Source organism: Oryctolagus cuniculus, chromosome 8 (assembly GCF_051225735.1).
Source record: "Oryctolagus cuniculus isolate XC-2025 breed Fujian yellow rabbit chromosome 8, ASM5122573v1, whole genome shotgun sequence".
NCBI classification, from domain to species: domain Eukaryota; kingdom Metazoa; phylum Chordata; class Mammalia; order Lagomorpha; family Leporidae; genus Oryctolagus; species Oryctolagus cuniculus.
The window spans coordinates 12,585,014-12,610,043 of NC_142874.1; the positions used below are offsets into that span (position 1 = coordinate 12,585,014).

Consider the following 25,030-nt stretch of genomic DNA (forward strand, 5'->3'; position numbering starts at 1 on the left):
TTTGTTTCACAATGTCCTTGATTTTTATCTGTTTGGTTTGATATTAAGAAAGTTGCCTGTTCAGTTTGTATGTTCTTTTAAAATTTTGCATTTCCTCACTTCACAAATCCGTATTTTTAATTTGTGGTCAAAATTATCTATAAGGCAAGTCTATTATGTCAGTAACTGGAGTCACTTAAAATTGTCCTTCAAGAAAATAGTAGCCACAGTCCCATCATAGGAAAGTCTCTTCGAGGTTTAATGAAATTTAAACTCTGTATTTCTTTCTCTCTCTCTTTTTTTTTTTTTTTTTTTTTTAAGGTGTGTTTATTTACTTGAAAGTCAGAGTTACACAGAGAGAGAAGGAGGGTACACTGAGAGAGAGGTCTTCCACCCACTGGTTCACTCCCTAAATGGCTGCAATGGCCAGAGCTGGGCTGATCCAAAGCCAGGAGCCAGGAGCTTCTTCCGGGTCTCCCATGTGGGTGCAGGGGCTCAAGGACTTGGGCCATCTTCTAGTGCTTTCCCAGGCCGCAGCAGAGAACTAGATTGGAAATAGAGCAGCCAGACCTCAAACCAATGCCCATATGAGATGCCGGCACTGCAGGCAGTAGCTTTACCTGTTACGCCATAGCGCCAGCCCCAAACTCTGTATTTCTTGATCCCTGATATTGGCAGGACAAAAGATAAATAGAAAACTATTAGCATTGGACCAAAAATAAATCCAAAGGGAAAAAAATACCTTTTCTAAAGCGACTAAGAAATATGGTTTTGATACTAATTGAAAGGAATCATGGAGATAGGAGTTGGGGAGTGAACTGAATAGATAACTAAGGTCATGGGAAAGGAAGGTATACTATAATGAATTTCCTAACACAAGCTACTAATGAGCAAAACTAATTTTTAGTGCATAATTTTAGAGGCTGAGATTCCAAATGTCATAGTACAAACTCCATGGCATGGGCTGCCCCCTGGCTGTATCATCTGATGTGCAGATAGCAATGGTGGAGTATGAGCAGGAACAAGCAAGCAATTACATCTCGAACCAGCAGCAGAGAGCTAGGTGGTGCCAAGCTTGCTCCTTTTAGAACAACCCTCTTAGGAGTAACTCAAGGGATCATGTGAGAACTACCTTCTGAGAGTACATCCCCATGACCTAAGGATCCCCCACAAGGCCCTACCTCTTAGAAGTCCCATCATCTCCCAGTACTGCCAAGATGAGGACCAAGCTTCTAGCACTTGGGCCCTTAGGGGACACAAACCATATCCACATCATAGCAGAAAGGGGAAGGAGGTGGTGATGGGACACTGTGGCAGGTACCTCAGGAGGAGAATTTAAAAGGTTAACATTATATATTGCCAAAATGGTTGAAGATCAAGAAGAAAGATACTGGACTAGTCAGCTTTTCCTTTAAAAAAAAAAAAAAGATTTATTTACTTATTTGAAAGGCAAAGTTACAGAGAGACAGAAGCAGAGAGGAGAGAGAAAGGTCTTCTGTCCGCTGGTTCATTCCCCAGATGGCCACAGCGGCCGGAGCTGGCTTTTCATTATTTTTACTAGAACACCTGGAAGAAGCCTCTTAGGAAGGTTTATTTTGGCTTACGGTTTGGAGGCTCACAGTGTAAAATTGGACAATCCCTTGGTCTGGTGTGTGTTGAGAGCAGTGTAAGGTGGAGCATTCATGAAGAGAGGGTGAGCCGGGAGGCAGACAGGGAACCCACTCTTCTTCCTTGTCCCTGTGTTTCATTATAAAGCTCCTGTGACTGGGTCATGGGGTTCCACCCTAGCAACCTTATCCTACCAATCACTTCCCAAAGGCGGCCCCACCCTCGGGAAGCAGACCTGGGCCCTAATCCATCAACCATGAATCCATTAACCTTAGCATAAGACTTTGAGGCTTTAAGATCTGAATGAGTATGGGGAGACAAATGCTGTTAAAGCCATAACAGTTACCTGTGATAACATTTCTATTAAGTTAATAGGGATTGTTCAGATTTAAACACAGAATTGTATTGAATATTTAATAGAACTCTGCATGGTGCATGAGAATATAAAGAATTTAATCAGAAAAGGTCTCTGTTACACTTGATGAACTTCTCCAAGAACACCCGTCGTCAGCAGAGATGCTGAGAGTCTGATGGACCCGAGCACTGTTAGCTGTACTCTGACAACACAGAACTCCTCAGGGACCAGATATGCTGTGGGCTTCGCCCCCCCCCCCCCAAGAAATTCTGCAGCAGACACCAACTGGGCACCTTGTAACACAATTCTGATGCTACCTACCTTGACCTGATAGTGTTAGGTTGCAGGCTGAGCCCCATACACCTGCTCCCACAGCAGATACCAATCACAGGCCCAGGCCACAGCTACTTCTGACCAACTAGCTCCAAACCAGGATTCCCGCAGCTGTCTCCATGGGATGGCTTGATTTTCTGGGACAGCTCCCAGCACTCAGAAAACACATTTGTTTACTGATTTATTCTTAGAAGTAGTATAAAGGATACATAAGGGGCTGGCACTGTGGGACAGTGGGTTAAGCTTCAGCCTGCAATGCTGGCGTCCTCTATGGGTGCCAACGGCTCCTCTGCTCCAGTTGCTCCACTCCTATACAGCTGATGCGTCTGAGAAAGCAGGGGAAGATGGCCCAAGTGCTTGGGCCAGTGCACTCATCTGGGACACCCAGAAGAAGCTCCACGCTCCTGGCTTCAGCCTGGCACAGCCCCAGCCATTGCAGCCATTTGGGCAGCGAACCAGTGAATGAAGATTTCTCCTCTCTAACTCTGCCTTTCAAATAAATAAATCAATCTCTAAAAGATACAATACTAAAGTACACAGAAGAGGTGGACTGGGTGAGGTTTTGGGGCATGGGGACACCCTCTCTGGGCATCCCACCCTCCCAGCACCTCCACGTGCTCATAGCTCAGAAGGCTGTCAATTCCTCTTCACCAGTTAACACAGGTCTGTCTCCATCCCCTTCCCAGAGGTCAGTGGTGGGGCTGCAAGTGCCAACCCGTTAGTCACTGGCCCTTCTAGTGACTGTTGTCATTCTGAAAACTCTCAGGGCCCTTCCCTCAGCCACCATGAGCACAGACCCTCGTGAGTAACAATTTCCTATCAGGAAACTGAAAAGGTTCTAGGACAGGGAGAGGAACTCTGTAAGAGCAAACATTCCATATACCAGACCTCTAAACGCCGATGTTCCATGAAACTATGAATCTGTGATGTCTGAATCGAAGATTTATCTCAACATTTTTCAAGTTTTAAGATACTATAATCAGTCTATTAAGGTAAAAAAGTATTAACTACTTAGCATGTCAAATGCCTCTTTTTTTAAAAAAAGATTTTATTTATTTGAGAGGTAGAGCTACAGACAGTGAGAGGGAGAGAAAGAGACAAAGGTCCTCCCTCTGTTGGCTCACCCCCCAAACGGCTGCAACAGCTGGAGCTGCTCCAATCAGGAGCCAGGGGCTTCTTCCTGGTCTCCCACGTTGGTGCAGGGGCCCAAGCACTTGGGCCATCCTCCATTGACCTTCCCAAGCCACAGCATATGGGTAGCCCGGACTAGAACCCATCTGGGATGGCAGCACCACAGCCAGAGGATTAACCTACTGTGCCACGGCGCCGGGCTGCCTCCTGTCTTTTCTTTCTTAAGCTGTGTAATAGTTATAGCATAAAGTGTTTTGCCAAGGTATCAGTATCTGTATTCCTAACTATGATTTCAGGGTCTTTGGACATAATTCTCTTCCCCACGCCATCTTTGTCTTTTCATCTTGGCTTGTTTTGTTAAAGCACGTAGAAGTGTTCCCAGCTTGTTCTGTTTTATGAAAAGGAGGTCAGAAGTTAAGGCCAACAGGTGTCTCAGAGATGCTGGCTAGGAAGCATGCTGTGTAGACTGCTACCAGCCTTCAGTTAGTTTGTGCTGTGCTACATGAGTCCTCGTGTTTGCCATCTTTTTTTCATCGCAATGATTTGTAATCTCAGCTGCTGAACGAGTTTGAAACTTATTTTACCAGATGTACAGGGGCAGAATCACAATACATAGCAACGTGCTAAGACTGCATGTTCCAGTGTGACCTAAGCAGATTGCCTCCCCCTCAGTTTTACGGTTGCCAGTACCTTATAGTGGAGAGGTGGCTACTTGGGAAAAGGGCACCATACCTTGAGTTGATTCTGGGGTTCTCATCCTGGCTGCACCGCCCTTGAAGGAATAAAGCAGTGTGGTCTATTGGGAAGCCCACTGGAAAGAAATAAATGACTCCTGAGTTGGCATCCCACCATCAGTTGCCGGCTATGACTTTCTCCTTTTTTTATTTTATTTTATTTATTTATTTATTTTTGACAGGCAGAGTGGACAGTGAGAGAGAGAGAGAGAGAAAGGTCTTCCTTTGCCGTTGGTTCACCCTCCAGCGGCCGCCACGGCTGTCGCGCTGCAGCTGGCGCACCACGCTGATCTGATGGCAGGAGCCAGGTGCTTCTCCTGGTCTCCCATGGGGTGCAGGGCCCAAGCACTTGGGCCATCCTCCACTGCACTCCCGGGCCACAGCAGAGAGCTGGCCTGGAAGAGGGGCAACCGGGACAGAATCCGGCGCCCTCCCCCCCCCCCAAGCTATGACTTCCAACACATTCCTTAACCTCTGACCTTGGTCACCTCTAAAATGATGACAGCAGGGTTATGTCACAAAGTTATGAGGTTTGAAAGAAATGACGCATGTTAATGTGCTTGAAATACAGGGGCTCTCAGTAATTGTAGCTGTTGTTACTCTCAGCCTGTCGGTATTTTCATTACAGGGAAATAAATGAGTTTGACAAAGGCTGTGAAGAGGCTGCGAGGTGCCTCCCTGCTGAAACCCTGCACTGCTAAAGACCCCATTTCCATCCTTGCAAGTTCAGCACAGCCATTTTCCTATGATGGACCCGAGCCTCTTCCATCATGCGGAAAACTCCATGATAAGCACACGGCTGCCACAAGGACTCCACCCAGACTCCATCCCGTTGGGACATTCAGTTAGGGCACCACCGCCTACCCAGTAAGGGGAGTGACCCGGCTGGGGTGGTGGCCATTCTCATGAGGTTGCCCACACGCCTGTCCTGCGTGTGTACTATGTCTTTAATATCTTTAAGAAAAAAAAAAAAAGTCCTGTCCCCATTCTTGCAGCTTATCTACCTTGCTTTGATTTCATCTCACAGTGAGACAAGAACTTGAAGTAAATCCAGCTGGGGCTCCCCATGCCCCACAACAGGTTGTACTGCAATATCTGTGTTTCCTTCCATCTCTAAATCTTCTTTAAAATAATACTATGACCGTCTACACACATACACCTGCTCCGATTTGGAAAATTATCTCTGCCATGGTAGAATTCTCCTTCATTTACTGGACACTTCTTGTATTCTCGATGCTGTGTAAACGGCCTTACTTATCTTAGTCAATACAACAAACTCTGAGGTGTAGATGTTACTAAAATGCGCAGTTTACAGAAGTCCTAGAGAAGAGAAAAGAAACTTATCCAAGAGTACACTGCTAGTAAATGACAAACCGGGTTAGCCTGACCTCACAGCGCACTCTTCGTGCTGCTTGACAAGCTTGGGAAGGGCGGCAGGTTTAGGCAAGGACAGGGTGAGCAATCAGATACAGAATTGGGGGAGCTGTGGAGCAGCGAGGGCCAAGCTAGGAAGCCCGAATTGGGACCACCACTCAGGGGTACCCAGGCTGCCCGCTGCGCAGGGTGTGGGCCAGGGGGACAGGTGGTTCTGGCAGTCAGTACTCAGAACTCGCCTTCCCACACAGGCATCCCGTCCTCTTTCTTCTCCTGTCCTGTGCCCTCTCCGCCCTACTTCACAGAGAGTGGGTGTGCCAGACACAGGGACAGTCACACCCAGTGTGACTGATGGAGATCATTGACCTAAGAGACAAGGGTGAGAGGGGGCTTCCTGGGGGAGGAACTCCTCTCTGAACGGATGATTCCCCCCGCGTAGAGCAAAGCCAGGGAAGCCAGACGCGACAGCATGCTGTTTGCAGACATCCATAGACAGCGCCTTCGCGTTGGTTGGTTAAAGCACCACTAATAGGCACGACGTTGGGGAAAAGACGAGTAGGGCGCGTCCCTGGCTGAACCGGCCACCCCCGCGGCAGGGGACTTTTCAGTGTGTGCACACTTAGCTGCTGAGAGCAGGCAGGAGAGCGCGTGGAGCTGGGGGAGAAGGTGGCACAGCCCGCCCCGGGCCCCGGGCGTGCAGCCTCCCACGGCGCGATGCCAGGCGGGGTCAAGGCCTGCACGTCGGCTGCAAGATGGGCAAAGCGGCCACGAGCTCGCTGGACTGTGCAACTCTTCCCCACCCAGGGATTCGGGCGAGGCCGGGGGATGGCCCGGGTGGGCGGCACAAAGACCCAAGTCCAAGGTCAGACCTCACACACCGGAAACAGATTTTTAAACCAGGCACACTGCTTCCTCCCCCACCCTCCAAGTTCTGGCAATGTGGCTTCCACACAGTTCACGCCTGAGGTAAACAGCCCTGGGGCAGCGGCGGCGGGGAAGCCCGCCCCGCACAGCGCCCCCGACGACCCCGCGTGGGCCGCGGTTGCCAAGGCGACTCCCGGCTCTCTGTGCCCGCCCCCTCACGCCGTCGCGCGGCCTCACGCTTCCCCGCCCCCGGGCGCGCCGCGGCGCTCGCCACTGGCCGGGCGGCCCGGTCTCACTATCCTCACTCCATCCGCGGAGCCAATGGCTGGGGGGCGCCTGGGATTCGTTACCGTGAGTCACACGCTGCCGGCAACGACGCGGGCCAATCAGCGTCTGGGGGAGGCGGGGCGGGAACCCTCAAAGGCCAATGATGGCAGCGGGCGCCGGTCTCGCCCTCTAGGCTCCACCCCCCGGTGCGGGAGAGGTAGTTTCCGAGGCCGCAGCACCTGGCTAAATCTGGGTGGCGGTGGCGCGCAGTCACCTCGCGGCCGTGCAGGTGAGGGGAGCGCGAGAGCGGCTCGTGCGCTGGGACGGCGGGGCGGGCGGGCGGGAGCCGAGCCGTGCGCCGTGGGAGCAGGTCGTGGGTGCGCGCTCGCGCAGGGGGCTGAAGTGCCATTCGCGGGGTGCGGGGACGGGGCGCGTTAGGAGGCCCTGAGGAAACTTGGACGAGGCGCGGGGGGCGTGGGGTCGGGCGTCCGAGAGGAGGCCCCCGAGGGGTGACCAGGAGCCGGGTAGCGGGACCCTCCGCAGCCACGCAGCGCTTTTCCGTGGGGCGGCGGGGACCCCGCGCAGGCCGCCGGGGAGGCGGGACACGGGGACGGAGCGGGGGTTGGGGTTCAGGTATGGGGTGCCGAGGTTGGGGGCGGGCAAGGTGGAGGCAGCAACGAGGAAGTGGCGCTGCCCGGGCGCCGGTGGCCGGAGCTCGGCGAATCCGCAGTTCCGCGGGGTCCTGCTGGCTGCCGGTCTGCTACGCCTGCTCCGGGGTTCCAGTCGGTCGGGCTGCCCCGGGATGCGACACAGAAAGAAAAGTGACTCTTCCCAGACTTTGTTTCCTTGACTTGTTAGTTTTTTTTTTTTTTTAACCTTGTTCATTTGACAACAACTGTGTCCCCGGATATGGGTGAAACTCCTAGAGGCTCATTGCACGAGCTTGCCTCTTGATCGCCTGACAGTGAAGAGTGTAATGGAAGCAGAGACGGGAGGGACTCGTGCCTCGTGTCGCCATGGCTGAGGAGGTGGAGGTGCAGCTCACCGTGTGACAGGAGGTGGAGAGTGGGCAGGAGTTGCAGGAACCGGCGGTCGGACTTCTGCCTGAAGCCGGAGTTCAGGGGAGAGGGTTTGAGGTGGAGGTGGTGGGTGGGAGCGCATTGTCAGTAACAGTGTAGCTTTTAGGGGGTCTTGTCCGATTTCCACAGCAGATAGTTCCCATCAATCACTCAAGTTAGTCTGGAATGTTAGAAGGGACTGATAGTTCCCATCACTCAAGTTCGTCTGGAATAGTTAGAAGGGACTGATAGTTCCCATCACTCAAGTTCGTCTGGAATAGTTAGAAGGGACTGATAGTTCCCATCACTCAAGTTAGTCTGGAATAGTTAGAAGGGACTGATAGTTCCCATCACTCAAGTTAGTCTGGAATAGTTAGAAGGGACTGATAGTTCCCATCACTCAAGTTCGTCTGGAATAGTTAGAAGGGACTGATAGTTCCCATCACTCAAGTTAGTCTGGAATAGTTAGAAGGGACTGATAGTTCCCATCACTCAAGTTAGTCTGGAATGTTAGAAGGGACTGATAGTTCCCATCACTCAAGTTAGTCTGGAATGTTAGAAGGGACTGATAGTTCCCATCACTCAAGTTAGTCTGGAATAGTTAGAAGGGACTGAAGACGGCGGCACCCGGGGAAGTTCCCAGCCCCCACTCTCAGGTCTTTTCTCAAAAGCTACCCCAGGGACCTACAAATCAGAAAGTGCTGTGTTCTTTCTCCTCGCCCAATCCAGTCTTTGATTTTGGATCCGCTGTCACATCTCTGCCTCTCCTTCTCCCCCCACACCACCTGTTTTAATCTGGTCACCCCCTCCTCACGTCCTAGGTTTCAGTTAAGTTAGCATTTAGAAACTCTAAGGTTCTATGCTATGCCAGCCCCCCCCCCCCAACATTGTTCTTACCATGTGATTCTGCTTGGTTACTTCTTGTGTTCCTCACAGGAGTTTGTGTGTTAGAAAGTCAGGACTGAAGACAGCAGCTAGCACGGTGACCGTACACAACAAGCACAGATTGTGAGTGAATGCCTGTGGCTCCCAGGAACCAAGAAACAGGAGCGAGGCATCAACTATTCCAGATTGTTCAAATAAAACATCCCATATGGATGCTGGTTCGAGTCCCTGCTGTTCCTCTTCTGATCCAGCTCTCTGCTGTGGCCTGGGAAAGCAGGGGAAGATGGCCCAAGTCCTTGGGCCCTGCACCTGCATGGGAGACCCAGAGGAAGCTCCTGGCTCCTGGCTTCGGATTGGCACAGCTCTGGCCGTTGTGGCCATCTGGGGATGGGGAGTGAACCAATGGAGGGAAGACTTCTCTCTCTCTCTCTCTCTCTCTCTCTCTCTCTCTAACACTGCCTCTCAAATAAATAAAATCTTTAAAAACTATAAAATAGCGCCAAAGAATGTTGGCTTTGTCAGGTAAGAGATCCTCAGTAAATTCAGTGTGGTGATGGGAGTAGAGAGCAGACTAGAGAGTAAGTGGGCAGTGAAAACGTAAGAAACTGCTCATGTGGAATTTTTTTTTTTTTCAAAGAGCTTAAAAAGAAGATTTATTTATTTGAAAGGCCAAGTGACAAAGAGAAGGAGAGGCAGACAGAGATCTTTCATCCTCTGGTTTCATTCCCCAGAAGGCTGCAACAGCCAGGACTGGACCAGGCCGAAGCTAGGAGTCAGGGACTCCATCCTGGTCTCCCACATTGGTGACAAGGACCCAAGCATTTGGGCCTTTTACTGCTGCCTTCCTAGGCACATTAGCACAAAGTTGGAAGTGGAGTGGCTGGGACTTGAACCAGAGCTCGAATGTGACATGCTGGTGTTTAACCCACTATGCCACAATATTAACCCCTCATGGGCAATTCTCTTGTCAGAAGTCATGGGTAGGGCTGGCGCTGTGGCTCACTTGGTTAATCCTCCGCCTGTGGCACCAGCATCCCATATGGGTGCTGAGTTCTAGTCCCAGTTGCCCCTCTTCCAGGCCAGCTCTCTGCTGTGGCCAGGGAGTGCAGTGGAGGATGGCCCAGGTGCTTGGGCCCTGCACCCCATGGGAGACCAGCAGAAGTACCTGGCTCCTGGCTTCAGATCGGCCGTAGCGGCCATTTGCAGTGTGAACCAACAAAAGGAATACCTCTCTCCCTCTCTCTCTCTCTCTCACTGTCTACAACTCTACCTGTCAAATAAATTAAAAAAAAAAAAAGATTTAAAAACTGCTGCATGGTTGTTGGCTGTTTATAGCCAATCTGCTGTAAGGCCCATGCCAAGCCCTTCGCATGCATTATTTCTTGCACTCACTCGAAGAACTCTTAGTGACTGTTTTTGCAGTTTTGATGAAATTGCAGCTCTGATCGGGTCACAGGGTCCGTAAGTGGTGTTGCTTTGACATGTCGGATTTGTGATGACTTTCAGAGAAGTGGAGATCAGGGAGATTGTCGTATTCTGCAGTCTCATGGGTCGCTGGAGTTGTCTGGGCGTGGGCGGGGCACCGAATGCAAGCAGTCCAGTGAGTGTGGGTGAGACACATGTTCAAGAAGAAGTACTGGGATGTTTGTAGACTTGAGAGAACAGACTCACTCAGAGGAGAAAGTTAGGTGAGGGAGACAAGTTTCCTGATGAGGTGAGGACATGGAAAACTGGGCCGTCTTGGAAGGATAGTGAACAGAGACATTTTGAGGTTGAGGAAGTGAAAGACGTAGCACTAGTCACTGTGGTGTCAGTCCTTTGAGGAGGGGAAGACAGACAGATGAGAACGTGAAGTTGAGATGAGAATGTGAGTTGCCTGGGCTCCCAGGTACCTACCCCATCTGTGGCATGGGTGAGAGGTCAGTTTGAGAGGCCGGGGCTGGGGGCAGCAGTTTGTGCACCATCAAGAATTCTTAAGGGGCTTTAAAATAAAACCCATCTTCAGAGTGTGATCACTGTTGTTAGCGGTCACGGCTGTGGAGTGTTCTCTGCAGCCTTCATTGCATTTTCTGTTTTTATGTGCATCTCCCACTCACGTGCAGGGTCCCAAGGACTTGGCCCATCTTCCAGTGTCCTCCCAGGCCACAGCAGAGAGGTAGATAGAAAGTGGAGCAGCTGGGCTCTGAAGCAGTGCCCATGTGGGAAGCTGGCCCTGCAGGTGGCGGCTTTACCTGCTACACCGCAGCGCCATAGCGCTAGCCCCCATCAGGCATCCTTTTTATGTAATGTCCACATCATGCCCTTCTTAATGGCTATGTGATTGTCTGTGGAAGGAGTTAACAAAACTGCTGAAACTCATGTTTTGTTGATAGACTTACTTGTTTTGTGTGTTTGCTATTAGAAACAATGCTTCCTCTGCCTTTTCTTACTGTCTTTGAACACCAAGTGAGGAAATCGCTGAGTCAAGTATTCACTTTGGATTGTGATAGATGACTGCCAGTTTTTCCCCAAGTGATTATTTGCCCTGCGGTCAACAGTGTGTGATGTTGCCTGTTTCCCCACACCCTTACCAGTACTGGACACTGGACCCTGGGAACTAGTAAACTTTTAAACAATTGCCTCTGTTTTACGGCGCATTTCCTCATTTAAGTGAATTCAAGCTGCATTTTTGTTTAGTGATGATGTCCCTTTATTTTTCTGTGAACCACCTCTGAATGGCCTTTAACATTTTTCATTTGAGCTTTTTAATTTTTATCTAAAGCACGCTTTAGAACCTTTTATTGTGTGTTGGATATAATTTTATCTGTTTGTCCTTCAATCTTTGGTTTTGTTTATAACTATCTTTATTTTCTAGCCAAAGATATTTTTTTCTAAAGATTTGTTTGTTTATTTGCAAGTCAGAGTTACACAGAGAGGAGAGAGAGAAAGAGAGGTGTCTTCCATCTGATGGTTCACTCCCCAGATGGCTGCAATGGCCATAGATGTGCTGGTCCAGAGCCAGGAGCTTCTTCCAGATCTCCCACGCAGGTGTAGGGGCCCAAGGACTTGGGCCATCTTCCACTGCTTTCCCAGGCCATAGCAGAGAGCTGGATAGGAAGTGGAGCAGCTGGATCTCGAACCTGCACCCATATGGGATGCCGGCGCTTCAGGCCAGGGCATTATTAACTCACTGCACCACAGTGCTGGCCCCCAAAGGTATTTTTTATCTAGTCATATTTGGCAGACTTTTTCTGTATAGGTTCTGTCAACTATAAGTGTCATTTTAAAACTCAACTCTTGATTATTTAAATCAGAATTTTTTCCATGGAGATCACACTGGAAATCTCTTTAAAGATAGTTCAAGAGCCGGCACTGTGGCATAGCGGGTAAAGCCACTGTCTGCAGTGCTGGCATCCATGTGGGTGCCATTTGGAATCCTGGCTGCTCCACTTCTGATCCAGCTCTCTGCTAGTGCTCCTGGGAAAGCAGTAAAAGATAGCACAAGTGCTTGGGCCCTGCACCCACACGGAAGATCCAGAAGAAGCTCTGGGCTCCTAGATTTGGATAGGCCGAGCTCCAGCTCTTGAGGCCATCTGGGGAGTGAACCAGTAGATGGAAGATACCTCTCCTCTCTCTGTGTACTCAGCCTTTCAAATAAATAAATAAATCTTTAAAATAAATTTAAAAAATAAAAGATCAAAATTCTGAAGCCAGCATTGTGGCATAGCAGGTTAAACCACAACGCCAGCATGCCATTGAGCACCAATTTGAGTCCCTGCTATTCTGCTTCCAATCCAGCTCCCTGCCAGTGTGCCTGAGAAGGCAGCAGAAGATCACCTAAGTGCTTGGACCACTGTTAGCCACGTGAGAGAGCTGTATGGAGTTCCAGGATCAGCCTGGCCCAGCCTCAGCTGTTGTGACCATTTAGGGAGTAAACGAGAGAATGGAAGATCTGTCTGTTTCTGTAACTGCCTTTCAAATAAATAACATTAATCTTTCTAGTGTTCTTTTAGGTAATTCTTTGAAAGTGTAACATCATGGCTTTTGTGTGTGTGTCTGTCTGTCTGTCTGTCTGTCTTTTTTTTTTTTTTTAAGATTTTATTTATTTGAAAGGCAGAGTTACAGAGAGGCAGAGGGAGAGACAGAGAGGTCTTCCATCCTATGGTTCACTCGTTAAATGGCCGCAACGGCTGGAGCTGGGCTGATCCGAAGCCAGGAGCTTCTTCCAGGTCTCCCACGTGGGTGCAGGGTCCCAAGGACTCGGGCCGTCTTCCACTGCTTCCCCAGGCTGCAGCAGAGCTGGATCAGAAGTGGAGCAGGCTGCAGCTTTACCCACTAAACCACAGTGCTGGCTCCTAAAAGTGTAACATGGTTTTTAAAGCAGTAACTACAAATGAGGTTGGTGACAACATTTAATCTTGCTTAGAAAATATGGTACTTCTTTAGGAATTATTTTTGAAACTCAAGAACACATTTAAAATTATTTAAATTAACTAATTTGAAAGAGGACAGACACAGAAAGATCTTATCTGCTGGCTTATGCCCAAACTGCCTGCAAACAGCCAGCTAGGCTAAAGCCTGGAGCCAGAAACTGCACTGGGGCCTCCCATGGGGTGATCTGCTGCCTTTCCAGGAGCGTTGTCAAGAGGTTGGACTGGAAGTGAACCTGGAGCTCGAACCCGGGAACTCTGACATGGGCTGTGTGCGTCCCCAGCAGTGTCTTAACCACTGTGACAGATGCCGCCCCAAAAATACGTTTTGGAAACTCATCTTAGAATTGCATTGTTTAGGTTATTTAATTTTTTTCTTCTTTTCTCTTTTTTTTTTTTTTTTTTTTTTTGTCCTACAGACTTCTAAGGCTGCCTGCAGAGGTTTAGAAAATGGCAACAAATGAAAGTGGCAGCATCTTTGGCTCCGCGTCCTTGGCCGTGGAATATGTAGATTCCCTTTTGCCTGAGAATCCTCTGCAAGAACCATTTAAGAATGCCTGGAACTATATGTTGGATAATTATACGAAGTTTCAGATTGCAACATGGGGATCCCTTGTAGTTCATGAGTTGCTTTATTTCTTGTTCTGTTTACCTGGATTTTTATTTCAATTCATACCTTTCATGAAAAAGTACAAAATTCAGAAGGTGAGTATGACAGACCTGAAGTAGAATTCAAATTAATGTAGTTGATTATTTCAAAAGTAAATATAGCTTTGCTGAATTAGTACTGTTCAATAACAATATAATGAAATCACATACATAATTTTAAATTTTCTTGTAAAAATAGTGAAATTAATTTTCATAATTATATTTTATTTGACCCAATAAAACTAAACTCTTATTTGGTTATGTAATCAAAATAAATTCTTCATGAGCTATTGCATATTCTTATTTTCACAAGTCTTTGAGATTCAGTGTGTATTTTAGCTCATCTCAATTAAAAGTCACCATTTAGTCATCAGTATCCACATGTTATTGATTGCTCCTGTACTGGAGAACACAACCCTAGATCATTATAGATAGTTTCAAGGATAGTTTGTTAAATCGAGTCTTAAGTAGATGTGATGTTCATGTAACTTACGTTAATTTTAAATTTTAAAGTTGTTGGAAAAGAAAAGTGTGGGTATAATTTTGTATTCCACCCTCACCCTTGATATCCCAGCAAATCTAAGTCTATATTCATGTGCAAACACCTTTAAACGAGGCAAAAAGTTTTGTTTTCCCTCCTAAATACGAGTAAATGGTAAGTAGTTCTGTAGCAGTCATATCATCCCAAACAAGGAAGCGAGACCCCTAGTTTCTTGAGAACCCTCTGTGAGGTGTTTAAGATAGACACAGTGCCCTTCTCAGTTTTAAAATCAGCGTGTAAAGTGAACTCTGCTGATATGTATACTGTCATACTAGGAGAGTCTGTCATACTAGGAGAGAATCTGTACTATCTTATTAGAGATGATTTATGGGCACTTGGTAATCCAGTGATACCTTTTAATGTTACTGTTAACTTTTCAGAAGTCATGCCAAACTAAAACTCAAGGGCACAGGGTCTTTGGGTGGTAGACATGTTGCGAGTGCTTGTCTCTGGAGAGTAATTCGTATGCACTGAGTACACTTGGGTGGGTAGCCTGTACACATGATCTCCTCTCTGTTAGCTTCTTAGCCTCTCCCAGTGAGTCCCACTTCAAGCAAGGCACAGCAGCATGGATCCTCTCTGGGAATAATGCAGGGGGTCAGGTGACAGCAGACGCCAGACCAGAGGAGGGAAGAATAAAGGAATGTGGACTCCAGGACACTTTCCTGTCATCCTCAGTCAAGATCACGGGCATTCCGAAGTGCCTTTTATCAAAGTGCCTGCTGCGAAAGGCAGAATTCAGGCAGCATGTCGTAAGCTCATCTGCAGGGGTGATGCTGGCTGCTGTGTGTCAGCCCTGATTAACTTGTAGGACTGAGTCCTGGTACAGTGTGCCAGGCAAAAACGTCCTTTCCTTCCTGTACTGCGTCTGTGGTCGACTCATTTGTCAGAGATGGTAACCTTTCCAGAGAGGAGAAGCTTTTTCAGTCCAGGGTCTATGAGTGGCATTAAAATGAAATGAGATAAAAGAAAGAACAGATAGTATTTTAGTGGGCTACAACTACTTTACAGAGAGATTGAAAGGCCATTTTCATCTGAAGCCTGAATTTTGGTTTATTTGGTTTGTTTAAGATCCTTATGGCTGAGTCTGTCCCATTAGCAGTCTCTTCACTTATTGAAAACAGGGACAATGGTTATAACAGAGTTAAACAACTAACAAGTGAGTTAAGGTCCACTACGAACATTAGAGAAAAAATTAGGAATTCACTTCCAGTTGTCAAGCTAAACTGACATTAAATATTGTGTTTTTCTCCATAGGATAAACCAGAAACATTTGAAAACCAGTGGAAATGTTTTAAAGTACTTCTCTTTAACCACTTTTTTATCCAGCTGCCATTGATTTGTGGAACCTATTATTTTACAGAATTTTTTAACATTCCTTATGATTGGGAAAGAATGCCAAGATGGTATGTGGATAGAAGTTTGATTTTTATTCCCAGGCATGGTTTATTATCCAATTAAATTAAACTTATATCTATGTTATTTCTTCATTTGGTTAATGTTTATTCTAAACCTTTAAAGTAGTAACATTCTAAAACAGGAAAGTAAAACCACAGGAGCAACTTACAGTGTTCCTGATCCTGCATTTTAGTGGAATATTTTATTGGAAGATGAATTACTATCATCAGTTTTCATAGCATCCTTTACCTGACTTTTACAGATATATCTGCTTATACTTGGAAAAAATACTGTACATTTGAAGTCTAAAATGAATGAAAAATATGAGTAGTTTGTGAGGTTTATAAAAATTGTGTCCATATAAACACAAAGGTATATTTATAGGAGTGCAGGATTTGTGTTCAAATAATATTTGAATGCGATTGTCAATGCTGACATGCCTGAATATAGAGGTGACAGTGTGTAGCTATACAGCATTTACATTATCTTGGGTGTTAAAAGTAATCTAGACATGATTTTAAGTATATGAGAGGATGTGCTTAGGTTATGTGCAAATGTGATATTTTGTAGAAGGGACTTGAGCATCCACAGATACTGAGAGACAGCTGTGTGCTTCACACTTGATCTTCACCAAAAGGCTGAACAGCAATAACTACATAAGAGCAATAACTATATGCTTTTGTACATTCAGCATATGGAATAGTTTCTGCATACAAGTATTTTTGTTTATAAGTTACTTTTTGCCCATTGCCCTTAAAGTATGTCCTGGTAGAAAAGATGTAACTTTGCTATTACCAATCTTAATTCAGGTTCTTTATCAATATTATTTTTTCCTGGAGGTTTTGGGTTTTGTTTCTTACCTTTATATTTTTTTGTTGTTGTTAAATATGTATTTATTTATTTAAAAGTAAGAGTTACACAATGAGAGAATGAGTGGCAGAGAGAGAGAGCGAGAGAGGTCTTCCATCCACTGGTTCACTCCCCAGTTGGCTGCAACGGCCGGAGCTGCACCGATCCAGAGCCAGGAGCTTTCTCCAGGTCTCCCATGAGGGTGCAGGGGCCCAAGGATTTGAGCCATCCTCTACTGCCTTCCCAGGCCATAGCAGAAAGCTGGATCGGAAGTAGAGCAGCCAGGACTTGAACTGGCACCCATATGGGATGCTGGCACTGCAGGCAGCAGCTTTACCCGCTATGCCACAGCGCCGGCCCCCTCTTATCTTGATCTTATGCCTGTGGATTTTTGGCAGAATGAAATACAGTATTAACAGTCGTGTAGCTATGTCTGGTGGTTTTGAGAATGTGTTAACACGTCCAGTTAGGTGAAACTGTAACTGGTTGTTTGGTTGTAACTCAAGAGTTGTTTAAGTTACCTCATCACATGGCAGTGTTTCCGTCTTTGAAGGTACTGGATTTTGGCACGTTGCTTTGGCTGTGCAGTCATTGAGGACACCTGGCACTATTTCCTGCACAGACTCTTACACCATAAGAGAATATATAAATATATTCACAAAATTCATCATGAGTTTCAGGTATGTTAGAAATATTTTAATACTTTTTTTCTGTTAGAGGTAGAATGTTTTTATTGCCTGACCATTTAAAAAAAAATTGTCAGTGATGTTTGTATTTCTGGTTATTAAGGAAATATACATACACAAAACCAGTTCTACAAATTTCCTTCGTTATCTAAATTTCATGGTAAATTGAGACTGAAAAGAAAAAAATTGTATGAAATAGTTCAGACTCTCATCCTTGTGTCCAGAAAGCTATATAGCCATTGTTGCAATGTTAAGAGTCACATGTGACCTCAAAACAATAAACCTTTAATATTTAAATTCCTAAAATAATTGATGAGTTAGTTTTAATACATCTATAACACATAGCTGACTTTCACAAAAATAAAGATTTAATTTTTACCAGAACTGCTTTGATGTAGCTTTGTCAAACTGGCCATGTCAGTATGTTCTGAGATAATCTTGATTACAGTAGTACCCCCTTATCCACAAAGATATATATATTTATTGGCTTTTTTCCTAAAGATTTGATTTAAAAAAATTTTTTTTTGTTTATTTGAAAGTCAGAGAGAGGAGAGGCAGAGAGAGAGAGGTCTTCCATCCGCTGGTTCACTCCCCAGAGGTCCACAACAGCCGGAGCTGTGCCAGTCCGAAGCCAGAAGCCAGGAGCTTCTTCCTGGTCTCCCACATGGGTGCAGGGGCCCAAGGACTTGGGCCATCTTCTACTGCTTTCCCGGCCATAGCAGAGAGCTAGACAGGAAGTGGAGCAGCCGGGTTTTGAACCGGCGCCCATATGAGATGCCAGCACTTCAGGCCAGGGTGTTAACCCACTGCGCCACAGCACCGGCCCCTATATATATATCTTTAAAGATACATATTTATTTGGAAGGTAGAGATACAGAGAGAAGGGAGGAGAGCTATCTTGCATCCACTGGTTTACTCCCCAGATGGCCACAATGGCCAGGGCTGGGCCAGGTCAAAGCTAGGAGCCAGAAGCTTCTTCTGGGCCCTCCAAGCACGTGGCCCATCTGCTGCTGCTTTCCCTGGCATAGCTGGATTAGAAGTGGAGCATCCAGGACTCAAGTTGGCACCCATTTGGGATGCAAGCACTGTAGGCAGAGGCTTAACCTTCTATGCCGCAGCACCAGCTCCAGACCCCATATCTTAAACTGATGACTCAGCCAGCAGCGGTGTCACTATCGAGTGGGTAGTGTGCTGGACACAGGGATGATTCATGTCCAGGGTGGGACAGCAAGAAATTTCATCACAGTACTCAGATGGTGCTCTGCTTAGAACTTATGAATTGTTTATTTCATGTACTTGAAACTGTAGGTAAGGGCAGGGAGGACCAGGTACCTGGTATGTAAATCAAGTATCCTTTTCTTAGCAGAACAAATACAAATGTGTAAATAAAAAGTTAGAGTTAGGGGCTAGCACTGTGGCATATACAGGTAAAGCCATCACCTGCAATGCCGGCATCCCATGTGTGCCTGTTTGAGTCCTGGCTGCTCTACTTCCAATCCAGTTCTCTGCTATGGCCTGGGAAAACAGTAGAAGATGGCCCTAGTCCTTGGGTCCCTGCACCTTCGTGGGAGACCAGGAAGAAGCTCCTGGCTCCTGGCTTTGGGTCAGCATAGTTCCAGCCATTGCAGCCATCTAGGAGTGAACCAGCAGATGGAAGACTTTCTCTCTCTCTCTCTCTGTCTCTGTCTCTGTCTCTGCCTCTGTAACTCTGCCTTTCAATAAATAAATAAATCTTTAAAAAAAAAAAAAAAGAGTTATAGGCAGTTTGATTTCATTTCCTTAAACCATCAATGAAAGTTATTAAGATTTTATTCCTCTAGATTTTTTGATGTTTGGCAGGAAAAAATGTTATTTTTATTAAGAGTTACTATTTATAAATGTGGTAGAAATTAGTATCATTACATATAGAAACACTAAAATTTTAGGAAACTATGTATAAATGGAATTTATGTATTAAGGTTTTCCACAAAAGCATAATCAATAGGGCATATATCCTAGAGAGAGAGATTAGTTTTAAGGAATTTATTTGTGCAGCTGTTGGAGCTAGGAAGTCTGATTCTGTAGTGTAAGTTTCAGGCTAGAAGTTCAGATGAGCCTCGATGGAATTCAGGTAGTCTTGAGTCTGAACTCTGTAGAACAGCACAGTGGAAACGCAGGCAGCATTTCTCAGAATCCCTTCTGTCTCAGGTAGCCTGTCTGTCTGTGCGCTTAAAGCCTTCAGCTGAGTAGATGAAACCCACTCTCATGAGGAATAAACTGCTTTTCTCAAACTCTGCTAATTTAAATGTTAGCCTCATTTTAACAAGAGCTTTACCTTGCCTCTCCAGGTTAACCATCACGCTGTATTAAGGAATTCTTAATCTGTTTGTTTTAGGCTCCATTTGGAATGGAAGCTGAGTATGCACACCCTTTGGAAACCCTGATTCTTGGAACTGGATTTTTCATTGGAATCTTGCTTTTGTGTGATCATGTAATTCTTCTTTGGGCGTGGGTGACTGTTCGTTTGATAGAAACCATTGATGTCCATAGGTGAGTTGCGATTTCTATTCTATTCTATTCATGGTTGGGGCCGGCACTGTGGCACAGCAGGTTGAAGCCTCAGCGTGCAATGCCGGCATCCCACGTGGGCGCTGGTTCAGGTCTTGGCTGCTCCACTTCTGATCTGGCTCTCTACTGTGGCTTAGAAAAGCAGGAGATGGCCCAAGTCCTTGGGCCTCTGCACCTCTGCGGGAGACCCAGAGGCAGCTCCTGGATTCGGACCAGCTCAGCTCTTACTGTTGCGGTCATTTGGGGAGTGAGCCAGCAGATGGAAGACCTCTCTCTCTCTCTCTCTCTCTGGCTCTACCTGTCTCTCTGAAACTCTTTCAGATAAGTAAAATAAATCTTTAAAAAAAGATAACATGGTCATAAGATTATCGGTATTTCTAAGGAGACTAATAGGTGAGATTAATCTTTTTAAGAAAACAACATAATCATTGGGTAAAAATTCAAATACTAGATGTTCCATTCTGATCTGTGCTGTTACCATTGTATCATATAATGTAATTTCTTTATCCTGTAATAAACTTGAGCAGCTCTTAGGTTGAAACGTTGAGCTTTCACTGCGTGAGGCTTCCAGCCTCTGCGGTCCAGCACTGGTCAGAGCACACTTAGAGTGTGAAAGTGCTCCTAGCAGTATGCGCATACTTCAGGTGCCTCCTTTCTGTTGATTGGAAGGTATTTTGCGGGAAAATATTTATACCGAACACCTTTTTACATGCTTCATCTTTCATTATATATATATATATTTTTTTTTTTTTTCTAGTTGTGGCAGCCTCCTCCCTCGGGCAGGACAAAGGCTCTTGAGGGGAAGGGGGGGCTTCGGATTCAAAGCCGAAGGGGCTGAGGCCTCTGTCCATGTCAGAGGCTGCAGTGCACGGAGGCCAGGACAGGGGTGCGGGCGCCAGGTCTACCCATCTCCCCCTGCCCCCGCCCCTTCATTATATATATTTTTAAAACATTTATTTATAAGGCAGAGTTACGGGGGAGGGGAGGGAGAGAAAGAGAGAGTGGGAGAGAGCGATCTTTCATCTGCTGCTTCACTCCCCAGATCTCTACCATGGTCAGAGCTGGGGCAGAGCGAGCCCAGGAGCCTGGAACTCCATCCAGGTCTCCCACATGGTGGCCGGGGCCCACGTACCGGAGCCACCTTCTGCTGCCTTTCCAGAAGCGTTAGCAGGGATTGGAAGCAGCGTGACTCGAACGGGGGATGCCTGCATCATGGGCAGTGGCCTGCCACAATGTGCCACTACGCCAGCCCCTCATTTTTCATTATATTAAAATCCCATGTTCATTGCATTTTGACTTGAGATTTATTCTGTCCCTGAATGCAGAATATTAAATTTTAAGAATTACTTCTAAGTCACTAAAGTAGCAGAATTAATGGTCTAGTCCTAGGCGGTGAGTAATTACAGCTGGCGTCCCTTTCATTCCTTCGTTCCTCCCACTGCTGCTTCTGCTCTCTTCAGGCACTGAAAGCAAGGTGGAGTTGGGCTGGCTCAGATAGGTCTAACTGGACATCTGTAGATATACTTAGAAATAAAAGTGGGAACTCTAAATGGTACTCCTCTTTAAAGTCACTGATAGTGGGGCTGTGTCGTGGTGCAGCGGCTAAAGTCACCACTTGCATTGTGGTTGGAGTCCCAGGTGCTTCACTTCTGATCCAGCTTCCTGCTAACGTGCCTGGGGAAGCAGCAGAAGGTGGCCCAAGTACTCGGAACCCTGCCACCCACATGAGATACCAGGATGAAGTTCCTGGCTCCTGGCTTTTTCCCTAGCCATTGTGGCCACTGGGAGAGCGAACCAGCAGATGAAGATCAATCCACTCTGCCTTTCAAATAAATCTTTTAAGTAAATAAATAGAAATCACTTAGGTGCCCCCAACTGTAGACAAGCAAGCTAGTATTTTATTGTATATTTAATTCCAACTTGTCATTGCCTAAAAAAGTAAAATAAGTTGCCACAACAGTGATGCTAATTTCACCTCACTTTTCTAAAAAGATAGATTATGATCTTTGTTTACAATTGTTAGAGACTATGGGGAGAAAGTTCCTGTGAAGCAGGAAAGAGAAATAGTTGCTATGAACTTATGTCTTCTTACAACCCCGTCTTTCATTCCTGATGTGTAATTTCCATAGATCTTTCAAAGTTTCTTTAAAAATTCCCTGCAGTGGTTTGTAGAATATGCACCTTTTTTCTGTCACTGTCTGTTGTGAACATGTCAGAAAAGTGACTTAGGGTAAGTGATCATTATTTGAGCTAGTGAGTGAGCATGTGACTGTTAGTGAAAATGGAAGCTACCTGGCCAGCACCCCGAGTTCCAGTCCTGGTTGGGGCACCGGTTCTGTCCTAGTTGCCCCTCTTCCAGTCCACCTCTCTGCTGTGGCCCGGGAGTGCCATGGAGGATGGCCCAAGTGCTTGGGCCCTGCACCCACATGGGAGACCAGGAGAAGCACCTGGCTTCGGATTGGCACAGCGCCAGCCGTGGCGGCCACTTCGGGGGGTGAACCAATGGAAGGAAGACCTTTCTCTCTGTCTCTCTCTCACTGTCTATAACTCTCTCTGTCTCTCTCTCTCTCACTGTCTAACTCTGCCTGGCAAAAAAGAAAAAGAAAAAGAAATGGCAGCCACCCGAGAAGCCTGCATTCCCTGACTCACCTTTGTCCTTTTTTCCAGTGGTTACGACATTCCGCTCAACCCTTTGAATTTCATCCCCTTCTACGCGGGTTCTCGGCATCACGACTTCCACCACATGAACTTCATCGGAAACTACGCGTCCACATTCACGTGGTGGGACCGGATTTTTGGAACGGACTGCCAGTTCCATGCCTATTACGAAAAGAAGAAGCTGGAGAAAAAAACGGAATGAACATCCTGTAAACCTTCCTGAACAGCATGGTTTCCCGAATTGGAACTAGTGGCTAACATCGCTTCTGGGGGGCAGAAACAAGTATGTGTCTTGGCTGCCTCGTGACAGCGAGAACATTAACAACCTTTCGGTACCTTCCTTAGCGGGACCTTTTTCTACTCTACATACAAGTCTATAGACGCCGAAACAGACACATGCCTATTTAAGTACAGTCTTCGTGAGAAGTTTTCAAGGCCTCTTTGCTAGCCTCACTGAAAGGTCGTACGTAACAGCAAACGTATTAACCCGAGTCTTGCCCCAGCAATACCGTAGGCCTGAAGTCAACACTGGTCTTTAAATCTTTTAGATACACACTGGTGATTTTCAGAAAATCCTGAAGCGTGGGGTTGGCCTTATATTCAGCTTTTTTAGAATTTGCCTGAGAGCAGAATGCCATGGCTTAAACCACAGCGGTTGAAGGGGTTGAGTGACTGAAGCTGCCAGGTGAGCTGTCGCCCACACTGGGAGCCTCGCGCCTGCGTGGGCTGCCCACTCTGGGGTGGCTTCCTCTGAAGAGCCACGTGTGACTGAAATGTGCTGCTGGCATCTGGAGATCAAGGCAGTTCTGAATTGATGTAAATGGAATATTTTAGTCTAAAGGTTTTCCAAAGTACTTGAATTTTTTTAAAAATTGAGGAGCTTTATTTCCACTATATACCCTTTCGTTTTGGTATATCAGGTTTTCAATATACTTAAAGCTGTCTCTTGAAACTTTGTGAATTGACTTGCTGTATTTGCACTTTGAGCTATTGAAATAAATGTGATTTTTGTCTGAGTATCTGGCTGCCAGTTTTGAATATGAGTTGTCACCTATTTTGCTTTCTTAATAAAAGTGCAGAAATCATTAAATTGTTAAGTGTTACAATCAAAGGGAAAGAACTATTTAAGTGCTTCATTTGCTAAACTATTTCCTGGCAGCGTCAACTTATGTTTCTCAGGTTTACCTGTTGTGGGAAGTTCTGTTACCTGGTGAACTGGCAGATCCTGAAGCAGCTCTTTGCCCTGCTTTGAAAACATGTTTCTGTACAGATCAAAGAACAGAGCTAAACCTCTCAGGATGGATATAATCTCAGCTATGTACACTGCAGTGTCAGGGCCGGCGTCGTGGCACAGCAGGTTAAGCTGCCACCCGCAGTGCTGGCATCCCCTATGAGCACCGGGTCTAGTCCCAGCTGCAGCACTTTTTTTTTTAATGACATACAAAGGCAGGATCTGCCTCTTTATTTATTTTTATTTTTTTAAAGATTTATTATATTTATTTGAAAGAGTTGCACAGAGAAATAGACAGGAAAGAGAGAGGTCTTCCATCCACTGGTTCACTCCAAATGGCTGCAATGGCCAGAGCTGAGTCTCTCAGGAGCCAGGAGTTTCTTCTGGGTCTCCCACGTGGGTGAAGGGGCCCAAGGAATTGGACCATCTTACGCTGCTTTCCCAGGCCATAGCAGAGGGCTGGATCAGAAGTGGAGCAGCCAGGACTTGAACTGGTGCCCAAATGGGATGCCGGTGCTGCAGGCTATAGCTTTAACACACTGCCACGGCGCACAGTGCACCCTGCAGCACTTCTGATCCAGCTAATGGGCCTGGGAGAGCAACAGAGGATGGCCCAAGTCCTTGGACCCCTGCACCCACGAGGGACACTGGGTGGAGTTCACGCTCCTGGCTTTCACCTGGCCCTGGCCCTGCTCTTGCAGCCCTCTGGGGAACGAGCCAGTGAATGGAAGACCTTTTTTTTTTTTTTTTTTTTTTTTTTTTTTGTGGAGCACACGAAGTGCAAGTGGTTTTCTTTTTTTTTTTTTTTTTGGTATGTGTTGTTTGTTTTTAGTTTTTTTTTCCAACTTTTATTTTATAGCGGCTTTTCCCCCCATAACCTCCCTCCAACCCGCAATCCTCCCCTCTCCCAATCCCTCTCCCATCGCATTCACATCAAGATTCATTTTCAATTATCTTTATATACAGAAGATCAATTTAGTATATACTAAGTAAAGATCTCAACAGTTTGCACCCACACAGATACACAAAGTGTAAAGTACTGTTTGAGTACTAGTTATAGCATTAATTCACATAGTACAACACATTAAGGACAGAGATCCTGCATGGGGAGTAAGTGCACAGTGACTCCTGTTGTTGACTTAACAATTGACACTTATTTATGGCATCAGTAATCACCCAAGGCTCTTGTCATGAGCTGCCAAGGCTATGGAAGCCTCTTGAGTTCACAAACTCCAACCTTATTTAGACAAGGCCAAAAGTGGAAGTTCTCTCCTCCCTTCAGAGAAAGGTACCTCCTTCTTTGATGGCCCGTTCTTTGCTGGGATCTCACTCCCAGAGATCTTTCATTTAGGTCATTTTTTTTTTTTTGCCAAAGTGTCTTGGCTTTCCATGCCTGAGAAACTCTCATGGGCTTTTTAGCAGATCTGAATGCCTTAAGGGCTGTAAGTAAATCTTTAGATTCTCAAGTCTCAAAT

The 25,030-nt window shown here is 46.3% G+C and overlaps 1 protein-coding gene across 1 annotated transcript; it reads left to right on the forward strand.

The window, feature by feature from the left end:
- Nucleotides 1–6,886: 6,886 nt before the first annotated feature.
- On the forward strand, nt 6,887–23,343 carry MSMO1 (methylsterol monooxygenase 1). Its single transcript, XM_002720556.6, has 6 exons — nt 6,887–6,934; nt 13,417–13,702; nt 15,444–15,592; nt 16,987–17,113; nt 19,494–19,648; nt 22,334–23,343. The coding sequence occupies exons 2-6, from the start codon at nt 13,448–13,450 to the stop codon at nt 22,524–22,526; spliced, it is 879 nt and encodes a 292-aa protein (XP_002720602.1). The 5' UTR covers nt 6,887–6,934; nt 13,417–13,447; the 3' UTR covers nt 22,527–23,343.
- Nucleotides 23,344–25,030: the final 1,687 nt, after the last annotated feature.